The sequence below is a fragment of the Phyllostomus hastatus genome, unplaced genomic scaffold, assembly GCF_019186645.2.
Source record: "Phyllostomus hastatus isolate PE091 unplaced genomic scaffold, TTU_PhHast_1.1 phas_contig_1, whole genome shotgun sequence".
NCBI lineage: Eukaryota > Metazoa > Chordata > Mammalia > Chiroptera > Phyllostomidae > Phyllostomus > Phyllostomus hastatus.
The window spans coordinates 6073686-6087245 of NW_025333498.1; the positions used below are offsets into that span (position 1 = coordinate 6073686).

The 13560-nt window shown below is 34.3% G+C and overlaps 1 protein-coding gene across 7 annotated transcripts in view; it reads right to left on the bottom strand.

Moving 5' to 3' along the window:
• GULP1 (GULP PTB domain containing engulfment adaptor 1) overlaps nt 1–13560 on the bottom strand; it is a 219195-nt gene that overhangs the window by 28244 nt on the left and 177391 nt on the right. For all 7 annotated transcript variants that reach the window (XM_045830886.1, XM_045830867.1, XM_045830895.1 and 4 more), the window contains exons 6-7: nt 12615–12713; nt 8421–8558 (exon numbers count right to left, since the gene is read on the bottom strand). In XM_045830886.1, the coding sequence (XP_045686842.1) occupies nt 8421–8558; nt 12615–12713 (237 nt within the window). The remainder of the gene's footprint in view (nt 1–8420; nt 8559–12614; nt 12714–13560) is intronic.

Sequence of the window (13560 nt, forward strand, 5' to 3'; positions counted from 1 at the left end):
GCTACTTTACCCAGGAAATAACTGAAGGAGAAATGAGGAGCTTCCCAGATCAGAAAAAGCTAGAGTTTGTTAATACCAAACCAGTACTGCAACAATGTAAAAGGGTTTGCAAGAAGAAGAAGAAGAAGAAGAAGAAGAAGAAGAAGAAGAAGAAGAAGAAGAAGAAGAAGAAGAAAACAAAGGAAAACAGTTTAACAATAAAATGGTACTACATACATATCAATAATCACCTTAAATGTAAATACCTTAAATATGCCAAACAAAAGACAGAAGGTAGATGAATGGGTAAAAAAATAAGACCCATATATATAGTGACTCCAAGAGACCTATCTCAAATCGAAAGATACACAAAGACTAAAAGTTAAGGGTTGGAAAAAGATATTTCATGAAAGTGGAAAAGAAAAAAATCTGGGGTAGCAGTACTTACGTCTGGAAAAATAGACTTTAAAACCAAGGCTATAGTAAAAGAAGGATATTACATAATGACAGCAGAAACAATTCACCTTGAGAATATAACCCTAGTAAACATTTATGCACCCAACATAGGAGCATCTAAACATGTAAAGCAAATCTTGATGGGCATAAAGTGAGAGATCAACAGAAATAAAGTTATATTTGGGGATTTTAACTCCCCATTGACTTCAATGGAAAGATCTTCCAGGCAGAAAATCAACAAGGAGACAGCAGCCTTAAATGACACACTAGGACAAATGGATTTAATTGATATCTTCAGAGAATTTCATCCCAAAACAGTGGACTATACATATTTTTCAAATGCACATGGAATATTTTCAATGATATTCCATGTGTTAGGACACAAAACAAGTCTCAATAAATTTAACAAGATTGAAATCATATCAAGCATCTTCTCTGAACACAATGCTGTCAAACTAGAAATCAATCACAAGAAGAACAATGAAAAACACACAGACATGGAAGCAAAATAACACATTATTAAATAGTGAATGAGTCAACAAAGAGATAAAGGGAGAAATCAAAAGATAACTTGAAACAAATGAAAATGAGGAAGCAACAACCCAAAATCTGTGGGACACTGGGAAAGCAATCTTAAGAGGGAAATTCACAGCATCACAGGCCTATCTCAAAAAAGCAAGAAAAAGCTCAAATGAACAGTCTAACTTCACATCTAAAGGAACCTGAAAAATAATAACAAAGCCCACAGTGAGTAGAAGGAAGGAAATAATAAGGATCAGAGCAGATAAATGAAATAGGGCCTAAAAAATGATATGAAAAATCAATGAATCCAAGAGCTGGCTCTTTGGAAAGGTAAATGTGACTGACAAACCTTTAACCAGGCTCATCAGGAAAAAGAGAGAAAGAATCCCAATACAATCAAAAATGAAAGAGGAGAAATAACAACTGACACCAAAGAAATACAAAGGATTCTGAGAAAATATTATGAACAATTATATGCCAACAAACTGGACAACCTAGAAGAAATGGATAAATTCCTAGGAACATACAATCTTCCAAAAATAAATCAGGAAGAATCAGAGAATCTGAATAGAGAGATTAGACCTAATGAAATTAAAACAGAACTAAAAAAACTCACAATTAACAAAAGCCTTGGACCACACAGCTCAACAAGTGAATTTTACCAAGTATTCTGAGAGAGCTAACACCTCTCCTTCAAAATATTATGTAAAATTCAAGAGGAAGGAAGGCTCCCAAACTCATTTTATATGGCCAGTATTATCCTAATTCCAAAAGCAGATAAAGATATTACAGAGAAAGAAAATTATAGGCCAATATCCCTGATGAGCAAAGATGCTAAAATCCTCAATAAAATATTACCAAACTGAATACAGCAATACATCAAAAACATCACACACCATGATCAAGTAGGATTTATTATGGGAATGAAAGGTTGGTACAACATTCACAAATCAATAAATGTGATTCACTACATAAACAAAATGAAGGATAAAAACCACATGACCATATCAATAAATACAGAAAAAGATTTTGATAAAATCCAGCACTCATTTATGATAACAACTATCAGCAAAGTGGGAATAGAGAGAACATACCTAAACATGATAAATACCATTAAACACCCTGCTGACATCATACTTAATGAACAAAAACTACAAGCATTCCCCTTAAGACTGTGAACAAGACAGGGATGTCCACTTTCACCTTTCTTATGCAACATAGTAGTGGCAGTTCTAGGCACAGCAATCAGACAAGAAGAAATAAAAAGCATCCAAATTGGAAGTAAAACTGTCTTTCTTTGTAGATGACATGATAGAGTACATAAATAGCCCCAAAGATCCCAAGAAACTACTAGATCTGATAAATGAATTCAGCAATGTAGCAGGAAACAAAATTAATATTCAGAAATCAGTTGCATTCTTATGTGCCAATAATGAACTAATGGGAAGGGAAATTAAGAAAACAATCCTATACACAACTGCTTCAAAAAGAATAAAATAAGAATAAGTCTAACCAAGGATGTAAAACACCTGTACTCAGAAAATTATAAGACACTAAAGAAAGAAATTGAAGAAGATATAAATAAGTGGAAGCACATACTGTGTTCAAAGACAGGAAGAATTAACAGCATTAAAATGTCCATAGCACCCAAAGCAATCTATAGATTCAACACAATTCTTATCAAGATTCCAATGATGTATTTCACAGAAAAAAACAAATATTTCAAAAATTTATTATTTTTTTTATTTCTAAAATTTATATGTAATCACAAAAGGTCCTGAATAGCAACAGAGATCCTGAGAAAGAGTAAAGTTGGAGAAATCATGCTACCTAATGCCAAACTATACCATGAGGTCATAGTAACCAAAACAGCATGGTACTGGCATAAAAAAAGACACATAGATCAATGGAACAGAATAGAGAGCCCAGAAATAAACCCACACTTTTATAGTCAATTAGTATTTAACAGAGTAACCAAGCACATGCAATAGGCTCAAGAGTTTATTCAATAAACTGTTGGGAAAATTGGACAGATGTGTGCAGAAAAATGAAACTAGACCACCTTCCTACACTACTCACAACAATAAATTCAAAATGGATCAAAGACTTAAATGTTAGACCCAAAAAATAAATATATGTATTATCAAAATGATGGCTAAACAGTTGACAGTAACAGTACTTGCCTTATATTAAAGAAACCAAATCAATCACATCATAATATATAGGGTGGAGCAAAAGTAGGTTTACAGTTGTTTGTAAGAAAAATAATATAGTAATTAATAAACAATAACACAAGACAAACTGTTTCACATACAACTGTAAACTTGTTTCTGCCCCACGCTATGTATCCATAGTCTAATTTCATTTTTGAAACTTAATGAGATGACTATAGAGGTAGTATAAACATTAAATCTTTATTTTAAACATTTTATTTACTTATTTATTTTTAGAGAGAGGGGGTAGGAGAAAGAGAGGGAGTGAAACATACGTGTGAGAGAAATATCAATTGGTTACCTCTCACACATACTCTGACCAGGGACTGAACCCACAAACTAGGCATGTGCCTTGACCAAGAATCAAACTGTCAAACCCTCACTTTGAGGGACCAGGCTCAACCAAATGAGCCACACTGGCCAGGTAAACATTAAATCTTAATAACACAACATGACAATACTAATAAAGTGAGTTCCAGTTTTGCAGCATACTAGGATAGGCCTTCATCTAAATGTCAAGCAGATTTTAGAAATTCACAGAAGTATTAACTATATGAAACACAATGAATAAATAGAATACAGGCCCCATTAAGAGTGGAGGGACTATGGAGAGGTCACAGTCATGAAAGTATTATGATAGGAAGATTGTAAAAATGGGAATCTATGGTATTATAGTTCTGATTTTGTCACTGGGAAAGGCACTAAATCTCTCTGGCCTGGACTTACTTAAAATGTGATGAAAAGGTTAATCCAAATAGGCCATAATTTATTTCTCAAAATAAAAAGCTTATTTTTGAGATCATTTTAGATTTATATAGAGTTGTAAGAAATAATACAGAGAGATCCTCTATACCCTTTATGTACTTCCTCAAATAGTAACATATTACAAACACTAGTTGGTGCAAATCACAACCAATTAATACTAATATTAATATAGTCAGAATACATAATAATTCCTTATTTTCTGACAGTTTTTAATCATGAATGGATGTTGGTTTTTTTAAAAATATTTTTAAAACATTGATATAATAGGATTTTTATTACATTGTTGGCTATTTGCTGAAGACTTGCATCTGAGGAGCAATCCCCACTTGGTCTCAGTGTATAATTCTTTTTATATTTTGCTGAATTATATCTGTTAATAATTTGTTAGGAATCATTGCATATATAATCTTAAGGAACATAGTTTGGTCTGTTTTGGTTTTGCTGCTAGGAGAATACTAGTTTCTTAAATGAAATGGGGAGTGCTCTCACCTCCTGTTTTTTGAAATAAGGTGTGCAGAATGTTAATTCCTCCTTACACATTTTGTAGATTCCTCCAGCAAAACCATCTAGGCCTGGATAAGTATTTTGATAAGTATTAAATTATAAATTCAATTTCCTTTATGTTGTGGAGCTATTCAGATTTATAAATTTAATGTATCGGGTGATGTAATGTAGCTTTTGTTTCTTGGAAAGTCGATTCAATTTATCTATCTTATCAAACTTTTGTGTATACAATTATTTATAGCATCTTATTATTATTCTTTGCTATCTGGAGTGTCTGCAGTGAAATGTCCCAACATTGGTCTCTTGTGTGTTTTTTTTCCCTTTGCCAATCGTACTAAATTGTTGTTAATTCTATAATCTTTAAGAGATGCAGTTCTTTGTATCATTGATTATTCTTTTTGTTTTCCATTTTATTAATTTCTTACCTCTTTCACTTTCTTCCTTCTGCTTTGAATTTATTTTGACATTTTGGTTTCTGGATACTTAAGGTGGGACCTTAGATTATGATTTGAAACTTTCCTTTTTCTAATGCATTACCTTAGTTGTTATATATACAGTACATTTCACCCTCAGTACTGTTTTATCTGAATCACAAAAATGTTCTATTTCATTTATATGTACTTTACGGCATTTTATAATTTTTCTTTTGCAAATTCCTTTTTGACATGGAATGTTTATAAGTGTGATATTTCATTTATAAGTTTTTAGGACATTTCTGTTATCTTTCTGTAATTGATTTTGATTGATTTCTTTGTTGTCCTTTCTTGGATAATAAATTTTTGAAATTTATTTTATAGCCCAGGACATGGTCTATTTGAGTACATAGGTTTCCTTTTATATTCTCTTTCTTTGATTAGCATTTCTATTGCTTTGATAAGATTTTCTGGAAAAATCATTTGTTTCAAGTATATCATTGTATTTTTTTAATGATGGTTTTTTTTAAGATTTTATTTATTTATTTTTAGAGAGGGAAGGGAGGGAGAAAGAGAGAGAGCGAGAAACATCAATGTGTGGTTGCTAGGGGCTGTGGCCTGCAATCCAGGCATGTACCCTGGCTGGGAATCAAACCTGCGACACTTTGGTTCGCAGCCCACGCTCAATCCACTGAGCTACGCCAGCCAGGGGTATGATGGTGTTTTTAAAATCTTTAGTAATTCTAACATCTCTCTTATCTCAGGGTGGGATCTATTGGTCATCTTTTTTCACTTAGTTTAACATCTTCCTGTTTCTTAATATGATGAGTGACTTTTAATTGAACCCTGGGTAGTTTAGATATTACATGAGACTCTAGAAATGATCTAAACTTTGTGTTTTGGGTGGCTCACTCTGACACAGTTCCGGTAGGGGAATGGGAATGGGAATGGCAGAACACTGCTTCATCACTGCCTGGTGGGGATGGAGGCTCAGCTTCCTCACTCAGCCTCTTCATTACAGCTTGGCAGGGCTGAGAATGCTAGCTCCCCATGTGATCTACGCTGTCACCATGGAAGGAGGAAGACTCCTGAACACTCCATGATACCATTCATGAAGCAGTGAATTCCAGCATGCTAAGATAAGTTTCATCTACCTTTCAAATGCTCAATAAAGTCACAGAAGTGCTGAAAAGACAAAGGCCTCGGTAAGAGCAGATCATCTCTGCAACAGGCACAGTTATGAAGTAATATGACAGGATGGGATGAATGCTATGCTATGATTTGTTACTTTAAAATGAAAATTAGCCCTGGCTGGTGTAGCTCAGTGGATTGAGTATGGGCCTGTGAACCAAAGGGTCACTGGTTTGATTCCCAGGCAGGGCACATGCCTGGGTTGCAGGCCAGGTCCCCAGTTGGGGGCATTTGAGGGGCAACCACACATTAAAGTTTCTGTCCCTCTCTTTATCTTTCCCTTCCCCTCTCTCTAAAAAAATAAATAAAATCTTTAAAAAAATAAAATAAAAATTAGAGGAAATAGCATGGAAAAAAATAAAATATATGTAGAATAGTCATTATTATAATTAGAGCAAATAAAACATTGAAATAAAAATAATATAAGGAAACGTCCTCTTTGAGCTCATCAATGTAATGTCAACTTACAGTTGGAGAGATATCTTGGACCCTTGCTTTTCAAAGCCCAGGCTTCATCTACCTGTAGCAGAATTACTTGGTGAACTTGCTAAATGTAGATTTCCTGAGCTCCAACCCCAATCAATATGAACTTATTTTTTTGAAGTGGGAACCAAAGATCTATATTTTAAAAGGCCCTCCTTATGAATATTATGTATGCTAACATTTGTGAGCCATTGCTGTAGGCTTCAAGGGATCACTTTCAACCTTCAAGAAAAAAGAAAGCTAATATGCTATATCCAAAGATCATAATGCATCAAGGAATTGAAATTATGGAAATCAATTACAAACAATTATGATCAGGCAGCAACAGAGCCTATGCTTTTGAAACAGATTTTCTGGAAAGCTTATGTTTTAAATAATCACGTAACCAGTTTTGATGGGAATCAAATAAACTAAGATTTTTAAAAGAGTTGACACAAATCTGTATGAAGGCTAATATTTATAATGATCTTTTATTATGATTATTTCAAAGGACCTCAAGGGCATTTATTTCAATATGTAAGCCAAGAAAGACAACTACGTCTACTGCTTGGTGTAAATAATAAAAGGTTATTATATCTTACATATAGAGAATATCTACTTTAATCTCAATCACAAGGAGAAAAATGTCTGCAAACAATCATAGTGAAGAAGTACTTGGAACATTAAATATAATGCATTCATTCAACAGGATAAATTTCAAAAACAACTTGAACTTATTTGCCTTACTGTGCACATAGTATTTCTTATATGGGTACACATTTTTTTTCTGATGAGATGTTCCATATCGTTCATTAAATTCTCAAACGATATTTTGATGCCAATTAAATTAGCACATTGTTTTTCCTTTTTACAGCAGTATAGCTTAAAAGATACACATAATAACTTGCTCTACTTTTTAAAAAATTTTCCACATGGTCTTTTTCTATAAGGAAAAATTCATTGGGCATCTATTGTTCACCTGTTGTAGGAGTTATATGGACAAATAAAAAGGTATGTATTTTCAAGAAGCTCACATACTGAACACAGAGAAATAAATTATAGAGTAGTGACAATATTAGTCCTTTAACATTTTTGACAGCACAAAAAATGGGCAAATAAATGAATGAAGGTCTTTTCCTGTCTAAGCCAAGAGTGTTGTTGAGGTTAGATGCTCTTCCTTCATTAAAGCCATCAATGGCTTCGCTGTGTGCGTGGAATTCACATCTTATGTTTTATAACTGACCTCAGACTAGGTTACGATTAGCATTAGCTTATGCTTATAATCAAGACACAGGTTTTTCCAAAAGATTCCAGAAGATTAAAAAACTGTAGCACAATTTCACTTTGGAATTCCCTGATTGTTCATATTTGCTAGGAACATTAGATTACACTCATAGGTTAACACACATGCACATACAATACTATTACCTTTTTGCATATTAAGTTTTCTGAATAATAAAAATTAAGAACTATATTTTCAAAATATTAGATGTTTTTAAAGAAGCCATAAAGATTTTAATTCCTGGAGTTTAAAATATTTATTTTCATCAGACCTATTATATTCCAGAAAAAAAATACTCTGCTCATTGCTACTCTCTGCATTATGTGAATATTACTAAATCATACTTGAGATTTAAATTACAAATAAATTATGATTGTAAGATAAACAAATGCATAACGTAAGCAGGCATGATGTTCTAAGGAAAGAAATTTGCATGCAAGCTTGTGTTCCTGACATGAGAATTTAGTTAAGGATGAAATCTTGGAGCATATTCTAATGACAGGATGGATCTATTAGTGTGTTTAAGTATTTGCAGATCTTATTCATTTCCAAATACTTCACTAATGTCGGAAACAAGACAAATCCTGGATTGTAAAACAGAACAAACCACCCTAAAACATCTGGCATACTTACACACTTTTCGCTGTCAAATACATAGCACAAATGTTTATTTGACTCAGAATCTTTGCATATGAAAGTGAATATCCTCTTGTCAGTTTTATCATCTGCACAAAATGATATTCTATGAAGCTGGCAGTTGTGTTGGACTTCCTGTGAACACGTGGAAATAAACATAGTTAAAGAGTTTTTTTCCATTTTCTGAAATACCAGCTTGTGTTAATAACATACAACTTATGACTTTAAAAGTGAAACAATCATCTGTCAAACTTTGGTTTTTTAATTACATATACCCCACACTTAAACAAATACGTAATGGAGATGCACTTCCTGACTCAGAATTAAACCAGGATAGTCATTTCAATGGAACTTAGGAAAATAAAAGCAAAATACAAGAGGATCAGAGGACCATGGGCTGTCTGTGCTTGCTGCAATTTGGTAAGTCAGATTTACATTACTGTTCATCAAACTGAAAATGAGTACATAAATGAGATTTACAAATAAATGTTAAGAGAATTTGTCTGTGGTAGTGCATTCTTTTCCTGCATACAAACCAAACTGTAAGTCATCAAAGAGTAGCTTGGCAAGCATGGCAATTAAAGTGAGGAAGCCTACTGCATGATTGTAATGCTTTCTGTCATTACTAGATAGCTGAATCCATCCATTTCAACAGCAGGGAGGAACAATGTTAAACAGAAGGGATCTACTAAAGCTTTTGATGAGGGCAACTTCCCTTTCTAGTTGTAAGTGCTGGGATGGACAATGACCACATCTGTCTGAGACTTTCCTTCTCCTACACTTGGATCAGCCATCTCTTCTAATTGACATACTTTTTTTGTTTTAATGTTACTGCATTAATGTCAATCAAATAATAGACTTCAGTTGCACTATAGCTGTGAAATACTGATACAGGTCTAGACCAGTTTATTAACTGTATAATTACATTAATGATACATAAAGAGAAAATATCTTTGTCATACAATATATAAAAAATAATTCATTTTTTCCATTTACAGAAAATAACTAAGTAATAAGAAAACACAACATTTACAAAACTGATGGGGAAACCTATGTGTCCCTCAGTGTCTCACCAACCAGTACAATCACAGAAAGCCTTTAGTTGTGACACTAGGGGATCACCTGCATTTTTGTTTAGATTAGCAGAGGTATCTTCCTACAAAAGACTAGAAAGCTAAAACCTGTAATTTTAGTATTTGCATGAAGTTTTTGTGGCTGTGATAGATCTTTATGAATTTTAAATGCAGTACTGATGTTTGGTGAGACAGGATACAGAGACTTGGAAACGCAATGAAGCACAGTCAGAACACAGTCACCCTTTAACACGGATGATGCTTTACTGGAATAGGAACAAAAAAATAAGTAAAGCCCCTATTCACCTATAACAACTCTTTCCAGGACTGCATAATCTTCATTTGCAAGACAAAAGGAAAAACAGAAAGGAAAAATGAGACAGAAATGAATATATTAGAGTCAATTGAGATTGCTCCAATATCTATATATACACACACATATATGTATTATATGTGCATATATACATATACATATACATGTATATATATGTTAGAGAGTGACAATGCAATGAAAAGCATAGCAACCACAGTGTAGTGTTATATGCATTTAAAAAGAAAAGTAATTATAGTCATTCACTTCCTTTTTAAAATTAAATGGACATGTAGTAGCAAATGTCCAGGCAGACCAGGGAAAAGAAAACAACAAAGTATGGTGCTCCTAAAATACATTTATTTATAGTAAAATATGTATGAGGCAGGATTTAAAAGTTCATTATTAATCTAACATGGGCTTGATAGGAAAACTATTTTCTATGCCACTTGAGGGGGTGCATTCTGTACTCAAGAATACACAGATACCTGAAGAAACCTGCCACTGTCCTTTCACCACCTCTTTGTCTGCTTTCAGCCACCTCGGCAATGACAATTTGGGAATAGCCATAACCAAGGTAAAAGTCTCCAACTCCTTGTTACTTAACATTGAGAGCAGAGTAATAACAGGAAATAAGGATAATTGTGGGAGGTCTAAACTTATGGTTTGAAAGTCTGAAGGAATGCCATTGTTCTTTCATTTGGAATTGAACAATAACTGTGGGTATACCCATGCCACAGTCTCATTATCCTCAAACATACTGAAAAAAGCCGAATTTCCATGGAGATTCTGATGCTGTAGGCTGAGATAGGGCCTTAGAACTTATTTTTGCAAAGGGCTCAGGTATCTTTAATGCAAGTATTCCATGGACTGTAATTGAGAAAGGTGGGTTACTGTATGTAGCTAGCAGACAATGCACTGCACCAGAACCCCTTGTACATTAGTGTGCCCAAGAATCACTGTGCTTCTTCTTAACCTGCAGATTCAGACTACACAGGTCTAGAACAGGGCCTGAGATTCTAGATTTCTAACAAGCTCCCAGATGATGCTGGCCCACAGACCTCACTTTGAATAGCAAGCCTTTGTCAGGGGGTGTGGTAGGCACATAGATAAAAATAGCAATGACAAATCCTGAAGCAGTGAAAAGCTGCAGACTCGTGAAAAATATTTTCATAATCTGTTTACAGGTTAGGGTTTCCTTAGACTTTCAAATGAAATTAATTTGTCCATAAGCAACTTGTTGTGTTAGGGGGAAACACTGGCAATATGTATTTGTAAATAACTAGAGCTGAATGTTAGTTTTGCCAAAGTGATGTTCATGGTCTTATGAACCATGAACACTAAGCAATCATTCTGAGGCACTGTGAATAAAGAGTTGTATTAGTTTGCTAGGGCTACCACAACAAAATGTTACTGACTTGGTGGCTTAAGTAACAGAAATCAATTTCTTCGCAGTTCTGGAGGCTCGAAGTCCAATATTAAGATGCCCGTAGGTTTGATTTCTGCTCAAGCCTGTCTCAGCTTGACTTGCAGATGGTGGCCTTCTTGCTGTGTCCTCACATGGCCTTTCCACTGTGCTCACACCTCTAACTCTCCTCCGTTGTTGTAAGGACACCAATTACCTGGATTAAGGCCCCAGTAAGACCTTATTTAACCTTAATTACCTTAAAGGCCCCATCTCCAAGGACAGTCACATCAGGGGTGAGGACTTCCACTTAGGAATTTGGGGTGGAAACATTTCAGTCCATAACAAGTACATACCAATGAATATGAATCCAGAATATGTTCCACTCATATGTGGGATAGAAAACTAAAACTCAGACGCATAACAATATGGTGGTTACCAGAGGGAAGGGGATGAAGGGTAGTAGAAAAGGGAAAAGGGGACCAAATATGATGCAACATACTGATCATGTATCATTGAAATGTATACTTGAAACCTACATAATCTTCTTAACCGATGTCATCCCAATACATTTAACTAAAAAATATGTGAAAAAAAGACAGCAGTATGTTTAACCAAAAAAAAAAAAAAAAAAATCATTGGGTTTGTAGGGGAGAAGGCTCTTAAATACAAGAAACTTAAGTTAATTCTGTTACATGAGCAGAATTGTGTTCCCCCCAAAATTCCTCCCTTTAATCAGCCCCCATAACCTCAGAATGTGACTGTGTTTGGAGATAATACTTGAAAGAGGTGATTCAGTTACAATGAGGCCAGTGAGAGTTCCCTCCAATCTGATGGAAAATTGGATCCACAAAGAGACACCAGGGGCGTGAGTGCACAGATGACCGTGCGAAAGGGCAGCCCAGAGGGCAGCCACCTGCAAACCAAGGACAGAAGCCTCAGAGGAAACCAGCTTCAGCCTGCAGCACAGTGAGAAAATAAATTTCTCTTGTTTGAGACAGCAGGTCTGTGGTACTTTATTATGGCAGCCCTGGTAAAATAACACACACTGATTATTTCTATGGGCAGTAAGTCAGCCCAGGGCACATTAAGAAATACACAGCTTTTGTCGCTTCATGCATCTCTTTCACAGCACATGAAGACAATTCCTAAATACAAGACTAAATACCGTTAAATGCACTTAATGTAAATGATAACATCCCAAACACAGGCTGAAAAACAGACCACTCAGAAAGCAATCCCCAAAGTTCTTTTTCCCCATAAAAATCCTACAGAGTTGTAAATAGTCATTAACTGAAAGCTACACAGTTCAAGTTGATAACATATTTTAAGTGTTTATTAAAATAGGCATATAACTACAATTAAAGATTAGAGCACTTCTGACATTAAAAAATAAGCCTTACCTTTGTTTTGGGTTCTAGAATTTTTACTCCATAAATTGATATTTGTAACTCAACTTTAGGAATTTTCTGGCCTTCAGATTTCTTGATATGTCTTGCAAACTACAAATAAAAAATTATTTACAAAACTATAATTGTTTCTATGCAGAATAAACATCAATATATATGGAGTTTGTGTTGTGTTGAACTTTCATTAAATTATCACCTATTATAACTTTTTAAAAATATTATTAATGGACTTCTTTCATGATATTTTAAAAAACCATAGTCATACCAGTTGAGAAAATGAAAACTCTGTGGGAAGATAAGGAGAGATCAATTTTTTTTTCATGTGGGCCTTTTGTTTTTGATGCCGCTAGAGAACTTGCGTGACCAGTGTTGGACATGCCACCTTTACTGTTTCTGGACCCTTCGTGTGGTGCACCGCCCCACCCAATCAAACCCACGAACACACAGAGATGGTTTACCATACTCAGAGTCAGGCTAAGAGCTCAAGTAATTATCCCAGCTAAAACACAGTAGTCAGAATTAGACAACTAGATGAAGTCTAGGATTACCAATGTAGTGAGCTTCTTGAAAACATAAACTTTTTAAAATGCTTTCATGGTAGTATTTATTGTTATCTTCTTATTGAATTAGTAAGTGTATATCAATGCTTGTAGGTTGTATTATGAAATCAAGAAGAAAATCAGAATAGTCACGTATTTAGGACATAGAATTGCTGCCTCTCTGCTAACGCTGCCAGGTGTAGTGCCAGAAAAAAATTACAGGAGCCCAGTTAAATGTGAATACTGAACAATAATGAATTTTAAAAACTTTTAATCTTAGAATACACATGTACACTCTCTCTGTATATACACAAACACTATTTATATGTTATTTAGTGTAAGTATGCCCCATGCAATATTTGGAACATATCTTATACTAAAAAAAAATTATTTATTGTTTA